Source organism: Mustela nigripes, chromosome 16 (assembly GCF_022355385.1).
Source record: "Mustela nigripes isolate SB6536 chromosome 16, MUSNIG.SB6536, whole genome shotgun sequence".
NCBI lineage: Eukaryota > Metazoa > Chordata > Mammalia > Carnivora > Mustelidae > Mustela > Mustela nigripes.
This window is the reverse complement of record NC_081572.1, coordinates 25,731,312-25,750,372: the sequence shown is the minus strand read 5'-3', so window position 1 is coordinate 25,750,372 and position 19,061 is coordinate 25,731,312. Positions and strand designations below refer to the sequence as shown.

Here is a 19,061-nt window from a genome sequence, read left to right as displayed (position 1 = left end):
CTTTATTTATTTATTTATTTATTTATTTTGCCTTCCATATATTTTCAGCTTTTATGCTTATCTCCCTATATGCTTGAGAGTTTATGGCAAACATAGTCATTACATAAGCTTCTTTCAACCAATCTAAACCTATTTCTTCTGACTGTATAGCTTTATTAAAAGTTAACGTTAGTCAAAAGCAGATATTTCAGCATATCTTGCCAAAATTCATTTGGAATTGGAATTTGGAAACCTTTTTTAGTTTGTCTTTATTTTCACCCTTTGGAGAATACATAGATGATTAAATAAGCTACTATGTGATATTTAGTTCTTCATGGTAGAAGTACACTGATCTTTGAGAATATTTGAGATAATTATAATACAGACAAAGTATGAGTTCATATGTGAGCATACAATTTTTAGCATTCCTAGGCTGGTTTTAAATTATCTTTTAAGTCATTTGAAATATTACCTTTTAAAAAATCAAGGGACACGTTAACTCCTTTTCCTTATATAGTTTCTTAGGACTTCCTGTATAGCTGGGTTATATGAATAATATTTCTTCCATTGTATGTAGTTTTTCAACATTACCTTAGGATAAGTGAATGGTGGGTCTTTGCTTTGTTTTGCCTTTTTGTTTTTGTAATTTTTTTGAGATACCTTCCCTAGTGTGTTGTTTTACTTCTTTAGTTTCTTATAAGTAGCAAATTAAGTAACTTTCTTCTCCCTAAAGATCATTGCATTGAATCTTGCATTGAATACTCTGCCTTACAGTCCTCATTAAATTATTAAAAGGATTCTGTAAAGTCATAACTGATTATTATTTCAGAGGTGACACTTTGAAGGAAACTTTATATTATTGATTTGGGATTTTCAATCCAATTATTCAGTTTCATCGCACAAAAGAATTGGTAAAGCATTTTTTTTAGGTATAACATGTCAGAGAACATCCTTATGAATGGAGGAAATCATCTTAATTTCTATCTTTTGCACATCATTATGCATTAAGTCATAACACTGTGATTCCAGGTGTATTTCATATCATGCATAAAACTTTACAGATTAATAATCTATTTTCATGCTGTTTCTTACATAAAACATTTCTTGTTCTTTGTTTTTGCTTTACATGGAATGCATGGGCTTTAAGACCATAATTTCTTTGGTAAGGTTTCATCTGCATTGGGGTTCCGTCCTTCTTTGGCCTGTTTCTGCCTGTTCTTTCTTAGTAAGACCTAATTATTAGGCAAAAGCCTAAAATACCAGCTGTGATTTGGAAATGATTTCTGATCTGTATTAATGCTTACACTTTTTTTCCCTCTAAATCTTTTACTGCTACTTTTTAGAATGTTCGGCAGAAAAGTCTTGATCAATTGAAATAATTATGAGAAACAAAATACAGACCGTTACAAAGAATTGGCTAACAAAATCTTTGGTTTTTGATGGATAATTATAATTTTTATAACCTATGCAAGTAGATATATCAAAAAAAATTATAGAAAGAATACTAAAGGATAGATACAATTTATAAATTAAAATTTGGGTATCTAGTTTATTATAATACAAATTTATATAATTTTTGATAATTTTTTGAAAGGTTTTAATTATTTTTTGAAATTTTTTTGGTAGGAATGGGTCGTGAAGTTGAGAATCTTATATTAGAAAATACACAACTGTTGGAAACCAAGTAAGTATATACAAATTTTTAAAAAGATTTTATTTATTTATATGAGAGAGAGAGCGCACGCATGCAGACACAAGCAGAGGGGAGGGGCAGAGCAAGGGAGAAGCAGGCTCCCTGCTAAGCAGGACCCTGGGATCCTAACCTGAGCCCAAGACAAATACTTAACCCACTGAGCCACTCAGGTGCCCCAGTATACACAATTTTTTCTTTTTAAGATTTTATGTATTTTGACAGAGACAGCAAGAGAGGAAACACAAGCAGGGGAAGTCAGAGAGAGAGAAGCAGACTTCCCGCTGGGTAGGGAGCCTGATGTGGGCTCGATTCCAGGATCCTGGAATCCTGACCTGAGCCGAAGGCATATCTTTAACCCACTGAGCCACCCAGGCGTCCCTATATACAGAAATTTTTTAAAATGTATTTAAAGATTTTATTTATTTATTTGACAGAGAGAGATCACAAGTGGGCAGAGAGGCAGGCAGAGAGAGAGGAAGGGAAGCAGGCTCTCGGCTGAGCAGAGAGCCCGATGCGGGACTCGATCCCAGGACCCTGAGATCATGACCTGAGCCGAAGGCAGCGGCTTAACCCACTGAGCCACCCAGGCGCCCGAGTTTCTTTAGTTCTACATAAATGTTTTTTGATCTATCCCCTGCCCAGCTGTCCTCTATAGCTGATGGTTTTCAGGTGTAATTTGTGGGACCTTAGAACCTCAAACATACGGGAGTCTTGGTTAGTGGGGCAGGTCCTGAGTCCTGTGGAAAAGCGGCCCGGTTCCCTTTGTTAATTTGCTGTGTCAGAGCAACTTTGGAACATTTGTGTAGATCTAGAATAGAATGCAGTTAATGAGGCACTATGCCCACCTATATGCAGAAGGACTAGATCTATTTATTTTTTCCTAGATTTATTTTTTCCATCGGCATTATATCAAAAACCAATGCTATACCTTGGGTAATTGAATTTCAATTAAAAAGAAAAAAAAAAAAAAGAATTTTCCCCCCAGATTTCCACCCCAAGTTTATACTTTTTTGTCATCAATTATTAAAGGTAAAGATCAAAGATAAATTTGTTGACTAGATGATTTTTTTCCCTTTGAGTTTAACAATAGTACCGTTATGGATGCTATTTTGTAAAAGTTTCATCTTAGTTAATTGTGGTATTTTTGTTAGTTGGTAGTCTGCTCTGCTTTCCCGGTTTATTCTTCGCTAAGTGGGAAGAGTAAAAACTTCTATGGTTGTGTGTTTTTTTATCTTTATCTATAAACAACACGGGGTGGAAGATCTTCAAAATACTAAGTTAGTCAGCTTTGATTATGTAGTTACTTTCATCTGTAAGAGAATAAGCTAAAAGACAGGAAGGGTATCCATTTGTAACGATATACATGAAAAACGTGTTTCTTAGACATGCTCTGAATGTAGTGAAGAACGACTTGATCGCAAAGGTGGACGAGCTGACCTGCGAGAAGGACGTGTTGCAGGGGGAGCTGGAGGCTGTGAAACTCGCCAAGCTGAAGCTCGAGGAAAAGAACAAGGAGCTGGAGGAGGAGCTTAGGAAGTAAGTTTAGGCCTTGGCCACTCTGAACCCAGCTGTCTTTGATGGGTCTTTGCCATTGGGCCACAAAGGGTCACAAGTGTGTCTCCCACCCCACCCCTGCTGGGCCAGCCCTGCCGCTGGTAGCCTTCTCCAGCCCCAGTGGGTGGCCCTTTCCAGCCATTCAGGAGCAGCAGGCGGTGCTGGGAGGGTAAGGGAGCCTAGTACCTGTCTGTGGCTCTGCTGTAAGCGCACCATTCTGCTTGCCCAGCCTTATCATTGTCACTTTTTGAGGCTGTCACCATCCTAGTGAAAAAACTTAGAACCTTTCGAAAATTTGCTCATAAGAAAATCAGAAACATTGTTTTCCTTTCACCCAGCTTTCTTTAATACTTTTTTTTCCTGAGAACAGTGCCACACTAATGTTCCCCTAGGTGAAGGGAACTAAATACTCTCGAAAGAGAAGAATACTCATTTTGTGTCAATTAAAAATTTTGACCTACTCTTTCATTCCTTGAAAAGATGAACACAACTCAAATAACAAGTTCTTTTTTTTTTTTCCCCACCAGAGCTCGCGCAGAAGCCGAAGATGCACGGCAAAAAGCAAAAGATGATGATGATGTAGGTTTATGATGTCAGATTTTTTTCTTAATCCTTTTTGGTTTTTAAGAAAGCTTACTAATGAAGCTTTGGATATAGCATTATAGAAAGATAGAAGATCCCTTTGTGGTCATGAGTAGGACAGCGTACTCTCCCACATGGTATCTGGAGGTCAGGCTTTCTGGCTAGGTGTGGTGTGCTCATTTTTTTTCTGTGGCTCTGTGCTGTGACCTTGTTTGCATGGTCAAGCTCAAGGACTAGCCGCAGTATTTTGGATTTCAGTATTGTTTGTTTTGTCTCAAATTTTTACTTAGAAATATGAAAGCTTGTTTATAAAAGTTGTTTAATAGTATTAAACATAAAAAAGATGAATTCTAAAACTTTAGTAATAGGCAGTCAGCTTATATTGTTTTCAACATATGTAAATACAAAAGACTAAATATGAGTTTTTACCAATATAATTAGCATCACAGTACCTGTACAGGGTGCCCTGTACAGAATGATTATTTAATGTCTCTGCAATCTTGCTTTTTTTTTTTTAAATATGTAATACTTGGTACATACCAAAAATATACATAACATGGGTAAGTTATGAAACATTAATTTATTATGTAATATGTATTATTTGTCTGTATATGTATTATGTAATAATATAATGAATATATATTCATATATAATATACAATATATATTTATATATAAATATATATTATAATTATATATAATATGTATTATATATATTATATATATAATAATATAATATAATGAACCCACCACTTAATCTAAGAACTAGAACATTATCAAACATTGAAGCTACCTCCCCTCTTGAAGAGACCACAATCCTGTATGTATCATTTTCTTACCTTTCAAAAAATGGATTTTGCGGGGGCACCTGGCTGGCTCAATTGGTAGAGCGTGCAACTCTTGATCTTGGAGTCGTGGTGAGTTTAAGCCCCATCCTGGGTCTAGAGCTCACTTAAAAAAAATAATAATTTTATCATGTCACACATATATGTATCCTTATAAAATATGGTTTAATTTTCATTGTTTTTTATTTCATACTTAGAGATCCACTACTTTTACTCAGCATTATGTTTGAAAATATTCAGTCCTTGAATCCTCTGTTGTTTGACTTCCTTTAAAGGAGAGGCAAAGGTGTTGCTGGAGGACAGAGGAGGAGGTCCACCAGGGCTAAACTCAGCCTCTTTCTTACTTACACTTGCAAAACAAAAGCCCTATAATTAAACCAGTCTTCCTCCTCAGAAGAGCATTTAGGAATTACAGTAGAAGAAAGCTGACTTGAGCATACTTCTTTGAGTCTTACCACACTAACATCCTTCACTCTCTCTAAGAAGAATTATAGTTAATACACTTGTCTCCAGCTTGTATTTCCATTGGGTGCCTTGGTACCTAGCCAATATATGTAGATGATGGGTAGTTTGAGATAAGTTAACCCCTTTTGGAACTAAAACTAACTTGTAAAAAATTGCTGAATAATTAGTATTTGTTAAAGAATATCAACTTAAAATAATGTTGTTAGAGGAACATTTCCAGACAAGCATGTTAAATCTATGTCAACAGATTAACTTTGTTCATCTTTCTTGGTTTTAGTTCAGAATCTACACTGGTCAAAAAGAAAAAAAAGAATCTACACTGGTCTTTGTATTTCCTTTATACTATGTTCAAGTATCTGTATTTCTATTCAGAAATTAAATTGTTTACCTCTTTTCAGTCATAAGTAATTACTAAAATCTCTTTATTGATTTTATTTTTATATTAGGTTGTTTTTCATTAAATGATCCAGTAGATGAGAAATTAAGAAATATTTCAAAGCTTTGATTCCGCTAAAGTTTAACAACACCAAAAACAGTTATAGGCTCCCAGAGTGATCTGCAGTGTTCTTTTTGTTATAGAGTGATATTCCCACAGCCCAGAGGAAGCGATTTACTAGAGTAGAAATGGCCCGCGTTCTAATGGAGAGAAACCAATATAAGGAGAGATTGATGGAGCTTCAGGAAGCTGTTCGATGGACAGAGATGATTCGGTTCGTACGAGATGTGCCTCTTGGCCCTTTTCTAATATTGTTTCCTAGGTTTGAATAGTCCTTCACTCAGAACTGGAGTCCAGTCTTGGGGATCCAAACCTCGTACTCTGTTTACTAGGAAATACTTTCTGAAATAACACTAGGGATTAGGGACAGTATGTGTGACCAAAATGAGTGCCTTTTGTGGGTAAAGGGCGCTTGGAGAATGTTTCCATGACCTCTAAAAGGTAATTATTATTACTTAGGAATGATGGTCTTTTTTCAAAATAATAAAGAAATCGACACTACTTTTACAGTAATGCCAGAGAAAGATACGAATTTCACATGCCACCCAGAAAACTAAGTCATTTTTACTCTGTGTCTTTATGTAAAATACTCTTGTCCAATTCCCTGCCCCCACCCCCTTTCTGGCTGTTTATACAAAATGTACTTTCCGCTGACATCTTCACTGATCTGATCTTAGATCTCATCTAATGCTGCCATCTAATGGCCATATTCTCAGTAACAGGAAAAGCTCGTGAAATGTTCGTGAACTAGCTGCCCCCCGAATTTGCCCATATTTTTGAGTTTGGATTCCCATGTCAGATTTATCAATAATAGTACAGATACACTGACACATTGTTTTAAAGATTGTGAACACATTTTTTAACCTCCAACTTTTACTTTGCGAGCACATTATTTATTTAACTGTATGTCCTTTACTGGTGTCATACTAGAATGGAAGTACTTTGTATAAGACATTTACGATTTGCTAAACTTGTAATTGCTGCTGAGAAGGAAGGAGATCAGTATTCTAATCTTCATTAATTGGTCAAGAAGCTAATGTACTAAGAAGCTTGTTCTTAACTCAGACATTTAATGGATTTTACATAAATAATAAATATTTTAAAAATGGACATGGGGTACCTTAGTGGCTTAGTCAGTTAAGCCTCTGACTCTCAGCTTCGGCTGGGGTCATGATCATGGCGACATGAGATTGGGTTGTGTCGTCGGGCTCTGTGCTCAGTGGGGAGTCTGCTAGAGATTCTCTCCCGCCACCATCTCTCTCAAATAAATAACTAAATCTTAAAAATTGAGCTATATAGAGGGACTTCGGTTTCTTTCCTTTTTTCTTTTTTACAATTGATTTATTTTAGAGAGAGAAGCACAAATGGGAGGGACAGAGGGAGAGGAAGAAAAATCTCAAGCAGACTCCACAATCCCACAACACCGAGATCACAACTTGAGCTGAAACCCAGGGTTAGATGCTCAACCGACTGGGCACCCAGGCTCCCCAGCAGGCTCCACTTTTCATTGCTATTTTTGATTTTAGCAGCCATGTGGTAGTCCACAAGTGAAAAAAAAAAAAAAAGTGGTGTCTTTTTTTTAACTTTTCCATTGAATTAAAAGACGTTTTCAATTTAGTCCTTTAAAAAAATGTGAAAAGTGAGCCCTGATAATGAGAGCAGAATCCTTTCTACCTTACTAAATTAGTTTGGAGCATCTTATTTTCTGAAATTTTCTTGAACTACCTATCAATCCAGTTTATCCCTTTCTTTGGTCATCTTTTCAGTAGTGGAAAGTATTAATCCTATGAAAAATGACCCATCAGAACAGTAAAGGTACAGGTTATCTTAGGAGAGCTGGAGCACGAGGACTTTCAAGACCTTTATGTAAAGCTAAGGATTCACAAGACAATATTTTGACAAAAGGGAGAATATCCTTTTTCCTTTATTGAAGATATCTCTCTTCAATAAATTTTTTTTTTTAAATATTTACATACAGGCATGTTGGCTGTCTGTTCAGCAGAGATGACAATCTTGTCTTGGTCAGTGGACTGAGCTCTTCGATGTGTCCCCTGTTCTTCAGATAAAAGCTAAAACATCTCACTGATAAAACATTTTTTCTTTCTTTGTTTTTCTTTTTAAATATAGTGCATCAAGAGAAAATCCAGCCATGCAGGAAAAAAAAAGGTCAAGCATTTGGCAGTTGTAAGTATCTAAAAACACATAAAGACATTAAAGAGCACTTTGAGACAAGATTATAGTCAAAATATTTCTGAGAATGATTTTGTGTCTCCTTTTTTTTTAAATTTGGAGTATATAGCTAAGTTGAACTTTTTTCTTTTTGATATGTAGCATGCCAGCTCGGTAAGGCTATTCTTGAGGACAAACATGCTGTCGTAAGCTGCATCCTATTGCTTATGCACTTGGTAGAATCTTCTGCTAAATTAAATCAAAATTATGGGGAATTATTCAGAGTGATAATTACGTGGATCCTCAGTAAATAAGTTATATGGATTCACCGGTTGTGTGATTGTAAGGAACTTTGCAAAGTAAAGCATAGAAATTAATGTCTGTAGGTTTGAGTAGTGAGTGTGTTTGTGTGTTTCAGAGTTGAATTATATTCATGCCGGAAGAACTGCGCACTTACTGTACTTTAAACTTACCCTTTTTGGTGAATCTGCTATTAATAGAACTGTTAATTCTTTTAAGTGGATATGAAGGTAGATATATAATTTGAGCTTAATGAGAAAATGTATAAGATGTGTATTAAAATGATAGTAAGTGTTCCAGTACTTACTACTTTTAGAACTGGCAAACTAAGCTTCTGTTCAAACCATGCAGCTATAACCTTGCTGTTTAACAACTACTTACCAAGTAAGAGCTAGGACCCATCTTACTCCTTCATTACAAGAAGTTCCCTGTACTTCAGCGTTTCTTCCTTTCATTATGTGAATTGCTAATTAAAGTGCCAGGATCTACCATTCTAAGCAATAGTTCCTCTTTCCTGAATGTCTGAGTTTGGCTGTGAGTTATTGCTAAGGATGCAGCGTATGACTACAAAAAATCTTTCTGCCAGTTCCTAACTCATGGCCCTTTAAAAGCTCTCTGGAATTTATGGAAAGTTATGGATTGTTTTTTATAGTGCATGTAATAACACTCTCTAGTGGGTGCTCTCTCTTGCTCTCTCTCGCTCTCTCACTTTTTTCTTTTTAGTTTCAGCCGACTTTTCAGCTCCTCAAGTAATACTACTAAGAAGCCTGAACCACCTGTTAATTTGAAATACAATGCACCCACCTCTCATGTTACTCCTTCTGTCAAGAAAAGAAGCAGCACCTTATCTCAGCTCCCAGGGGATAAGTCCAAAGCCTTTGATTTCCTTAGCGAAGAGTAAGTATTTTGCAGACTAGTAGTTATGCTCCAAATAAGTTAATAGTTCAGAACATTCTTGCCCCTTATCAGATCAGTGGTAAGGTACCCATAAGTCTATAAAGAAGCCATCTCTGTAATGTGACTGCCTACCTTTAAGTATTTGTAGTCAATATCTTTTATGAACATTGCATTTCACAGGTTTCATAAACAGAAGTTGTCTTTGTTGCTGCTCAATAACACTGATGAATATTAGCAAAATGTTAAAGGCCTATATAAGCCCTTATCCTAAATGTTTGAACATTTCCTTTGGTGTCAGAAGTTGATTTTCCCTCCTGATTCTGCTGCTCATCAGTGAACATGAACTTGGACAAACTAACCTCTCGCCCTAGTTTCTCTGGCTGTAAATTGAGGATGATAGCCTGTCTCAGAGACACTAGGGTTAAATTACCCAGGGTATGTAAAGTGCCTGACACACAGATTAGTTAACTAAGACGTACACAGCAAGTTAGTTTGCGTTTCCGTCTTCTGAAACAAAGCAGTGGTGTCCAGAAATTAACCTTTATTATCTTCCTAAGAATGTATGGATTTATTGATCTTTAATCACTTCTAGCACATTCCCTGGCATGAGAAAATTCTCAGTAAATATTTGCTGAATGAACAAAGAAAGGGGAGGAACTAAAAATATTTAAGAATTTTTCCTTTTCATGTGGCCAAAATCTGAAACCCAATAGAAATCGGATGGCTGATGATTCAACATAATAAAGTAAGCTACTTGCTAATCTGTTAAAGTTTGACTGCTGTACCCACTGTACAACTTTAAAAGGCCGGCTTTAGGCTAATACTTCTCAGAAAGGCAGATCTTGAAGGAATCTTAACTGAAATTTTGTAAATTTTTTTATTGTCATTTTTGCTGTCTCAGCAGGAAAGGGGAGATTTGCTGTCGTTATATTCCCTTAATTAAAAAGGGAAATTTCTTTGCATTTTAGAACTGAAGCTAGCTTAGCCTCGCGCAGAGAACAGAAGAGAGAGCAGTATCGGCAGGTAAAGGCCCACGTTCAGAAGGAAGATGGTAGAGTGCAGGCTTTTGGCTGGAGTCTGCCTCAGAAGTACAAACAGGTAAGGTATGAACATGGTACGAGCATCTAGTGGGAAGTGCTAGGGGAGAGGAGTATGTCTGGGCAGGAAGGAATTTAAATACCTGTCTCAAACCTGCTCATTTTAAGTTCGTGGACTTGGCACACACTTGCAGAAGGGTTGATGGTAGTGGTTCTCAGGCTGGTTTTTGGAGCGTCAGAACTCAAAAGAAATGCCTGAGTCTGGGAGGAGGCAGGGGGTCAACAGGAGGTTTACCAAGTGCACGGACTTGAAGTAATCCGTTGTGTTTTTTTTGTTTGTTTTTGTTGTTTTGTTTTGAGGGATAATTGACATATAACATTATATTAGTTTCAGGTACACAACATAATGATTTGATGTTTTTATGTATTGTGAAAGCATCACCACAGTAACTGTAGTTAACATCCTCAGCAAACATGGTTACAGATTTTTTTCCTTGTAGTGAGAACTTTAACCTCTCTTAGCAGCTTTAATTGTGCAGTACAGTATTACTAGTTAGAGTTGCTATGCCATACATTACATCCGGAGGACTGATTTTGGAAGTTTGTACCTTTGACCTCCTTTACAAAGCACTTCACCTGTCTCTCACCCCTGCCTCTAGCAGCCGCCAGTTTATTCTCTGTGTTTATGAGCTTTGTATGTTTGTTTGTTTAAGATTCCACACAGAAGTGAGATCATACAGTATTTGTTTTTCTGTGTCTGAATTTACCTCCCTTAGCATAAAGCCCTCAAGTTCCATTCATGTTGTCACAGATGGAAAACTACTATTCTTTTTTATGCCTAAATAATATTCCTTTGTATTTATAAACCACATTTCCCTTACACATTCATTTATTGATGGGCACTTAAGTTGTTTCCATGTCTTGGCTACTGTACGTAATGCTACAGTGAACATGGAGGTGCATATATCTTTTCAAGTTAATGTTTTTGTTTTCTCCAGATGAATACTCAGAAGTGGAATTGCTGGATTGTATGGTAGTTCTATTCTTAATTTAAAAAAAAAAAATCATCTCTGTGCCCAGTGTGGGGCTTGAACTCATGACCCCGAGATCAAGAGTCGCATGCTCTACCAACTAAATGAGCCAGGCACCCCTATTTTTTATTTATTAGGAGCCTCCGTACTGTATCCCATAATGGCTGTTCCAGTTTACATTCCCACTATCAGTACGTAATGTTTGCTTTTCTCCACATCCTTGCCTTCTTGTCTTTTTGATAGTAGCAATTCTGACAGGTGTGAGATGATACCTCATTGTGGTTTTGATTTGCATTTCCCTAATGATTAGTGATGTCGAGCATCTTCACATGTACCTGTTGGCGGTCTGTTATCTTCTTTGGAAAAATATTCAGATCCTTTGCCCATTTTTTAATCTGTTTGTTTGTTTTTGCTATTGAGTTGCATGTGTATCTTGCTGTATTTTAATTGAAGATTTCATTTTTTAAAAAATATCTTTTTTAGGGACACCTGGGTGGCTCAGCAGATTAAGCCTCTGCCTTTAGTCCAGGTCATGATCTCAGGGTCGAGCCCCACATCAGGCTCACTGCTTGGCAGGGAGCCTGCTTCTCTCTCTCTCTCTGCCTGCTTCTCTGCCTACTTGTGATCTCTCTCTCTCTGTGTCGAATAAATAAAATCTTAAAAATATATATATCTTTTTTAGATTTATTTATTTATTTCAGAGTGAGAGAGAGGGAAGGAGGGAGAGAGGGAGAGCACATGCACGGTGAGCAGTGGAGAGGGGAGGGGCAAAGGGAGAGAGAGATCAATGCGGGGCTCTATCCTAGGACCCCGAGATCATGACCTGAGCCAAAATTCAGAGTCAGCCTTTTAACTGACTGAGCCACCCAGGTGCTCAGAAAAACCTTTGTTTTTTAGAAGTTTTAAGAAGCCATTGTCATGTAACCTTCCAAACTGTTGACTTAAACCTCAGTTCAGGTTTACACGAGCTTTACTTGTCTACTTCCGTATTCACTTTCCCTGAAAGACTCAAACATGAGTACACATACACACGCACAAGCATACTAACATGTACATGAAGTAGTGTATCTCTTCTGAGCTCCCATAGTATCTTGTTTATTTTTTCTAACTGCCACTTGACTTTCTGCTTTTTTTTCAAATAAGAATAACAGAATTAACTTGGACATGATTTCAAAGAGGAAGGATGTACCAGCATTGCTTGCCCATGGCTCAGTGGTTCTGTGAGCTCACTTTTTTTTTTTTTTAAAGATTTTATTTATTTACTTGAGAGAGAGACAGTGAGAGAGAGCATTAACGAGGAGAAGGTCAGAGAGAGAAGCAGACTCCCCATGGAGCTGGGAGCCCGATGCGGGACTCGATCCCGGGACTCCAGGATCATGACCTGAGCCGAAGGCAGTCGTCCAACCAACTGAGCCACCCAGGCGTCCCTGTGAGCTCACTTTTGATGAGACTTACCAATGTGTCTTTCTCTCTCCCCCACCTAATTATTAGGTGACCAATGGCCAAGGGGAAAATAAGATGAAAAATCTACCTGTGCCTGTCTATCTCAGACCTCTAGATGAGAAAGATACATCAATGAAGGTAAATTAATTTTGAAGTTAAAGGAAATATTTCTTAAACTCTGGATGGATTTTCTTTCTAAAACCAGAAAAGTTTAAATTCTGCTTTTGTGGGTGAAGTTATTGTTTATTTTATAATTTTAAACTGGGATACTTTCAATATTAAAGACCTGTATTCATGGGGCGCCTGTCTGACTCAGTAGAACGTGCACCTCTTAATTTCAGGGTCTTGAGTTTGAGCTCCACACTGGGGAGAGTTTACTTGAAAGAAAGGAACAACAACAAAAAGACCTATATTCATAATCATTAGATTTTTAAAGAAATGTGAAAAGTTCTAAACATTTTTAGAAAGAAAATGACTGACATACCCCCCCCACCCTTTTTTCAAACCCAAAAAGCTGTGGTGTGCTGTTGGAGTCAATTTATCAGGTGGGAAGACCAGAGATGGTGGTTCTGTTGTTGGAGCAAGTGTATTTTACAAGGATGTTGCTGGTTTGGATACAGAAGGCAGTAAACAGCGAAGTGCATCCCAGAGTAGCTTAGACAAATTAGACCAGGAACTTAAGGTAAGTGTATGCACTAATGTTTGACCTCCTGGTTGTAGCTTTTTGGTTCAAAACTGAACTTCTGGTCCAGCTTCTAATTGGGATTATTATGCAGGTTCCTTACACTCTCTTTTAGATCCATTTTACTGAGGTGTATTTTACATATGATAAAGTATATACACTTGAAATGGGTACAGTTTGAAGAGTTTTGACAAATGTATATACCCATTTAAGAACCATCAAAATCAAGATAGAGAACATTTTTATCATTAACCTGCTTTAACTGCTATTTTTTACTCTACTATTTAATTTTGAAAGGTGGTTGTATTTTTAGCCTTTTCAAATCTGAAAACAAACGCAAAAGAGTATTACCCTTTACTGTTATAGCACAGCTGTATGAATATGTACACATACATATCATTTTAAACATTCATTTTCTTACTCTGTATACATAGGAACAGCAGAAGGAGTTAAAAAATCAAGAAGAATTATCCAGTCTAGTCTGGATCTGTACAAGCACTCATTCAGCTACAAAAGTTATCATTATTGATGCTGTTCAACCAGGCAACATCCTAGACAGTTTCACTGTTTGCAACTCTCATGTTCTGTGTATAGCAAGCGTACCAGGTAAGAGGAAGCCATGTCCCTCTCTTCCTACCATCTACACCTTTTTACTGACAGGAACTGACTTGCTTGCTGGAGGTCCAGTTATGCACTGCTCTCATGGAGCTTAGGTTCTAGCTGGGGAGGACCAAAAATAGACTGGAAATAAATGACTAAATAAGATTTTCAAATATTAAGAAGATAATAAAACAATGGTAACATGAGAAGATGCCTGGTGGACAAAGAGCAAGGGACTGTTTAGATTGATGAGAAAGAGAAGGCTTCTGAAGTTAGGAATTGAATATTACATAATGTTAAAACATTGGTTTAAAATGGGTGCTCACGATATCTCTACACAATGCAATATTATTTAGTCATAAGAAGGAATGTAATTCTCTTACATGCTACAACATAGATTAATTTTGGAAACATGCTAAGCGAAGTAACCCAGACACACAAGAGCAGATGTTGTATGATTCCATTTATATGAGCCATCTAGACGAGGCAGATTCATGAAGATAGAGGTAAATTAGAGATTAATAGGAATAGGGGCGGGGGAGGCTCGGGGAACAGGGTTAATGAGGACACATTTTCTGTGAGGTGTGCTGGAAAAATTTCAGACATAAATAGTTGTGGTTGCATGGCATTGTGTAAATAAATAATGCCACTGGGTTGTACATTTAAACATGTTGAAATACGGCAGGTTTGATGTTACGTATGTATATTTTACTGCAACAAAATATTTTAATGTGCTATGAATAAGAACAGCCTTCTGAATAAAGGAAACAAGAAATTTATTTTTATATGGGAAATGCTCAGTTTTTCAATGTATTACTAATATCTAAAGACACTGTGTACACCTATGGCGATGAGCTTTTAATAGTGGTGGAAGTCCATATTGCAAATAGTATACTTGATAATTAAAAAAGATTATTTTTACTGACTCGTTGGATATTAGATTTCCTTGTTTTTAACCTCATTAGGTGGCTGCTGAGGAACTCAAGAACAGAAGTGTCACTTCTGACATTTTCATGTTTAGTTATGCTTGCAGTAATAGAAGTATTATCTTAATTTTTGAAGTTGCTTTCTCATTTTGTGAAGGTTAATTTAAATAAAATCTAAAGTTACCATGCTGGCGGTGTATTTAAGTAGTTGTCCCATCTGCACGCTCTTATTTCAAACCGTACTTACTTAGCTATTAGAAAAAGGTTTTTCTTGTTTTTCAGGAGCAAGAGAAACAGACTACCCTGCAGGAGAAGAGCTTTCAGAATCTGGACAGGTAGACAAAGCGTCTTTATGTGGCAGCATGACCAGCAATAGCTCAGCAGAGACGGACAGCCTGTTGGGGGGCATCACAGTGGTTGGTTGTTCTGCAGAAGGTGTGACAGCAGCTGCCACTTCCCCTAGTACTAACGGTGCTTCTCCAGTAATGGAAAAACCACCAGGTATCACTCTATTCTTACATGTCATCAGTATGGAGTCAGAGCCTATCCCAGAGGTCTCATTACAGACTCCTACTCGATTTGGATCTTCAAGTAATGAGGGTGAAAAGCTCAAAAGGAAGACACTGTAATACTGTTGTAATGCCTATTAAAACAAGAATTCTGTGTTTGGGGGCACTCAGGTGGCTCAGTTGTTAGGCGTCTGCCTTCGGCTTGGGTCATGATCCCAAGGTCCTGGGATCAAGCCCCATGTTGGGCTCCCTGCTCATCAGGAAGCCTGCTTCTCCCTCTCCCACTTCCCCTGCTTGTGTTCCCTCTCTCGCTGTCTCTCTCTGTCAAATGAGTAAAATCTTTAAAAACAAAAACAAAACAAACCCAAGAATTCTGTATTTCATGGCATAGGGTGGAGGAGGATGGGGTAGGTGGAGTGGAATTCTGTAGCGGTGGTTTGTGTGGGGAAAAGCTCAAACTCAGAATAGTAAGCAAGTTTTATTTATTTTGTAGAAAAGGAAGCAGAAAATAGTGAGGTTGATGAAAACGTTCCAACAGCAGAAGAAGCAACAGAAGCCACAGAAGGCAATGCAGGGTCAACTGAAGACACCGTGGACATCTCCCAGCCCGGCGTGTACACAGAACACGTCTTCACAGATCCTCTGGGAGTTCAAATCCCGGAAGACCTCTCGCCGGTGTATCAGTCAAGGTATGCAGATGGGTCAGCAACTTAGGAAACCAGGAAAGTGCTCACATGAAAGGAACAAAATCCTCTCAAGCAGCCACAGTATTCGTACTAGGTCTCCATCTCTCCTTCCACTGCATCTGCTCTGGATTCCCCTCCCCTCCCCTCTCCTTATGTTCTCTATTCCTTCTAACTTAAAAAACAAAACAAGGTGAAAAAAACACACAAAGAAGCCCTTGCCTATAGGTACAATAGTCAAAATCGTCCTGGTCATTTTCTCTTCTGATATGATTTGTTTTTTCATTCCCATTCAGACTGTAACTGTGCCATTTTCCTCCCCAGCCCTCCTTACACTCCAGCCCCAGTTAGCTGTGAAATTCACAGTCTAGATTTCCCATGTGGGTTTGGATGACTTTTTAAAATTTTTTCTGGCAAATAGCTCTTCCTTTAAAGCAAAAGGAAATCTAGGCCCATTTAATGAATTCATTATTTTCTGCCTTCTCTAGGCCTTTATAGAAAGCTGATAGAGATCTGTCTAAATGTGATTCTTTTTTTAATTTAATATTCATCCTCTTGTTTATAGAGTGATAAGTGTCTATTAACATTTGTCAATATAAGAATAAAGTCATCTTGGGTGCCTGGGTGGCTCAGTCAGTTAAATGTCTGCCTTCAGCTCAGGTCATGATCCCAGGGTCCCAAGTCAGACTTCCTGCTCAGCGGGGAGTCTGCTTCTCCTTCTTCCTCTGTTTGCAACTCCGCCTCCTTAATGCTCTCTCTCTCTCTCTCTCTCTGTCAAATAATAAAAAGAATCTCCAAAAAAAAAAAAAAAGTCCTCTTTTTAGGAATAACAACTTTTTCTCTCTCGAATTTGATAGCCCACTTACCTTTTTCTAAAAATGTTCTGACAGTCCAAAGAAGGAAGGTCTTAGGAGAGAATATGAGTGTGTTTTAGCATAATAATTTATTTTAGAAAAAAAATTTTTTAAAGATTTTATTTAAGAGAGAGAGCAAAAGAGAGCATGAGCTGAGGGAGAGGCGGACTCCCCACTGAGCAGGGAGCCTGATGCGGGGCTTGGGACATGACCTAACGTAAAGGCAGACTCTTAACCTACTGAACCACCCAGGTGCCCCTAGAAAATTCTTTATACTCCTTCTGTGTGTGTGTGTGTGTGTGTGTGTTTTGTCTTATAACAAACCATGCCTTCCTCTTCTTTTCCCTAAGAAAAAAAAATTTAAAAATTCAAAATAACCCTAAGGGAGAACCGTAATTATAAGTCTGGATGTTAACTGCTATATTACGATGTCTTAACTCCCTTGTCTGCACCTTGGTTCTCTTTAGTATGTTACTTCTGGTACAGCTGCTGAAGTATTTATGATAAGCATTTAAGTTTGGGTTTTTTGGAATGCTGGTGTTTGATTTTTTTTTTTTTTCAAGCTGTTAAACTAAAACTAAAATGTGGAAATGTTCAGTCCTTGAAAACTGCAGCTAAGCATACTCAGATGCTTTCCTTTTCCCCACCTTGCTAGTAATGACTCGGATGCATATAAAGATCAGTTATCAGTATTGCCAAATGAACAAGACCTGGTGAGAGAAGAAGCTCAGAAGATGAGTAGCCTTTTACCAACTATGTGGCTTGGAGCTCAGAATGGCTGGTAGGTGCCAACTCTTAATACTAGCTTTTGGAATCAGAAGATAAATAAGTAAAATGTGGTGCATAGGCATACAACAAAAAGTGCATATTAAAGCAGAGAACTTTATGTACTTACAAATTTTGAGATGATATTCTAATTCATAAACTGGACTTGCATTGTTTATGAGTGCTAAATCATATAGTTCTTTGTCACAGAATATTGTCATTATGTAATATTCTTGGAAGAAGAGGTAAATAAAACTTGAAAATCTGGGTGATCCAGAAATAGAAGATCCTGAACAGCCCAGAGACGGAATTATGGGTGCATAGAAGGCTTACATAGGCTAGAGTGTATTCAGGAAATACCAACGATTAATCTGTTCGGCTGCACAAAGGCCCAGTTCAGAACATTCTGAACGTAACTGCGAAACACACTAGGGAGACCAGACAGATCCCAGTCTGAAAGCCTAAGAGATGATGACGAACATTATGTGGTTTGTTCACATTCTAGTACAATGAAGAGTCTCCAGAAACTGTGCTTCTGCACAGGTTAAGTAAGGTCACCCACTAGTACATCTTTTCCTTAGGAGTCTTAATACTGCAGAGTGGAGGGTCAACCAACTTTTTCTCTGAAGCATCAGATAAGAAATGTATGGGGCTCTGTGGCCACATGAGCTCTCACAGCTTCTCAGCTCTGGCGTGCTGGTGCAGACAGCCACCGTGCGGGCAGCACGCACGTAGGGAGCACAGCTGGGCTCCTGGAACGCTGTGTGGATGCTAGAAGCCTCAGACGTCAACAGATACTCTTGATTTTTCCCAGCCATTTAAAAATGTGAAGATCATTTTTATCTCGCACACTATATGGAGACAGATTTGGCCTGCAGGCCATAGCTTGCCACTTTCTGATGCAAGCTAGTGTGTCATCAGAAAGTTATAGTTTGGTGTAGTAGAAGAGTAAGGCCATTTTTTAAAACAGATTTTAGCCAAGGATTCTGAAGTCTGTGGGAATCTGAAACTTACTGACTGTGCATTATTCTAGTTCTGACTTTTCGCTCTTCTGTGTTTACTTTTGCGTAAGCAGCTTATTTCTTTATGTTAGACTCTCGTTGTTGTTATTTCCTAAGATTTTTGTGTTACTCTTCTTACCTCCTAAGGGAACTTTGTGGTCATTATTGGATATAAGCAACAACTTGCTGTTCTCTGTGCCTTACCAGTCTCGATTTTGTTCTTGCAGTTTGTATGTGCATTCATCTGTAGCCCAGTGGAGGAAATGTCTCCATTCTATTAAACTTAAAGATTCGATTCTCAGTATTGTGTAAGTTTTATTTTAGAAATTCTTCTTTCAAAAATATGTATTTTGGTATAAGCTATCTTTGGTATAAGCTATAAGTCAGTATCCAGATTTTTCTTTCCCACTTGTGGAATCAGAGAAGCTGAATGAGATTGAAACTCTTAATTACTACAAAGTGAAATAATTCCTATATAGAGCTTTAAGTCTAACTTGTCAGGTTGATTCCTCACCAGCTTGTCAGGTGAGTTCTGTAGTACTCTGGGGAGA

The 19,061-nt window shown here is 37.7% G+C and overlaps 1 protein-coding gene across 5 annotated transcripts in view; it reads left to right on the top strand.

The window, feature by feature from the left end:
- Positions 1-19,061, top strand: part of SPAG9 (sperm associated antigen 9) — a 139,247-nt gene that overhangs the window by 98,617 nt on the left and 21,569 nt on the right. For all 5 annotated transcript variants that reach the window (XM_059378821.1, XM_059378820.1, XM_059378824.1 and 2 more), the window contains 14 exons: positions 1,606-1,663; positions 3,056-3,208; positions 3,754-3,805; positions 5,697-5,827; positions 7,741-7,797; positions 8,806-8,979; positions 9,948-10,077; positions 12,539-12,628; positions 13,005-13,172; positions 13,607-13,778; positions 14,981-15,199; positions 15,701-15,896; positions 17,400-17,525; positions 18,738-18,818. In XM_059378821.1, the coding sequence (XP_059234804.1) occupies positions 1,606-1,663; positions 3,056-3,208; positions 3,754-3,805; positions 5,697-5,827; positions 7,741-7,797; positions 8,806-8,979; positions 9,948-10,077; positions 12,539-12,628; positions 13,005-13,172; positions 13,607-13,778; positions 14,981-15,199; positions 15,701-15,896; positions 17,400-17,525; positions 18,738-18,818 (1,807 nt within the window). The remainder of the gene's footprint in view (positions 1-1,605; positions 1,664-3,055; positions 3,209-3,753; positions 3,806-5,696; positions 5,828-7,740; positions 7,798-8,805; positions 8,980-9,947; positions 10,078-12,538; positions 12,629-13,004; positions 13,173-13,606; positions 13,779-14,980; positions 15,200-15,700; positions 15,897-17,399; positions 17,526-18,737; positions 18,819-19,061) is intronic.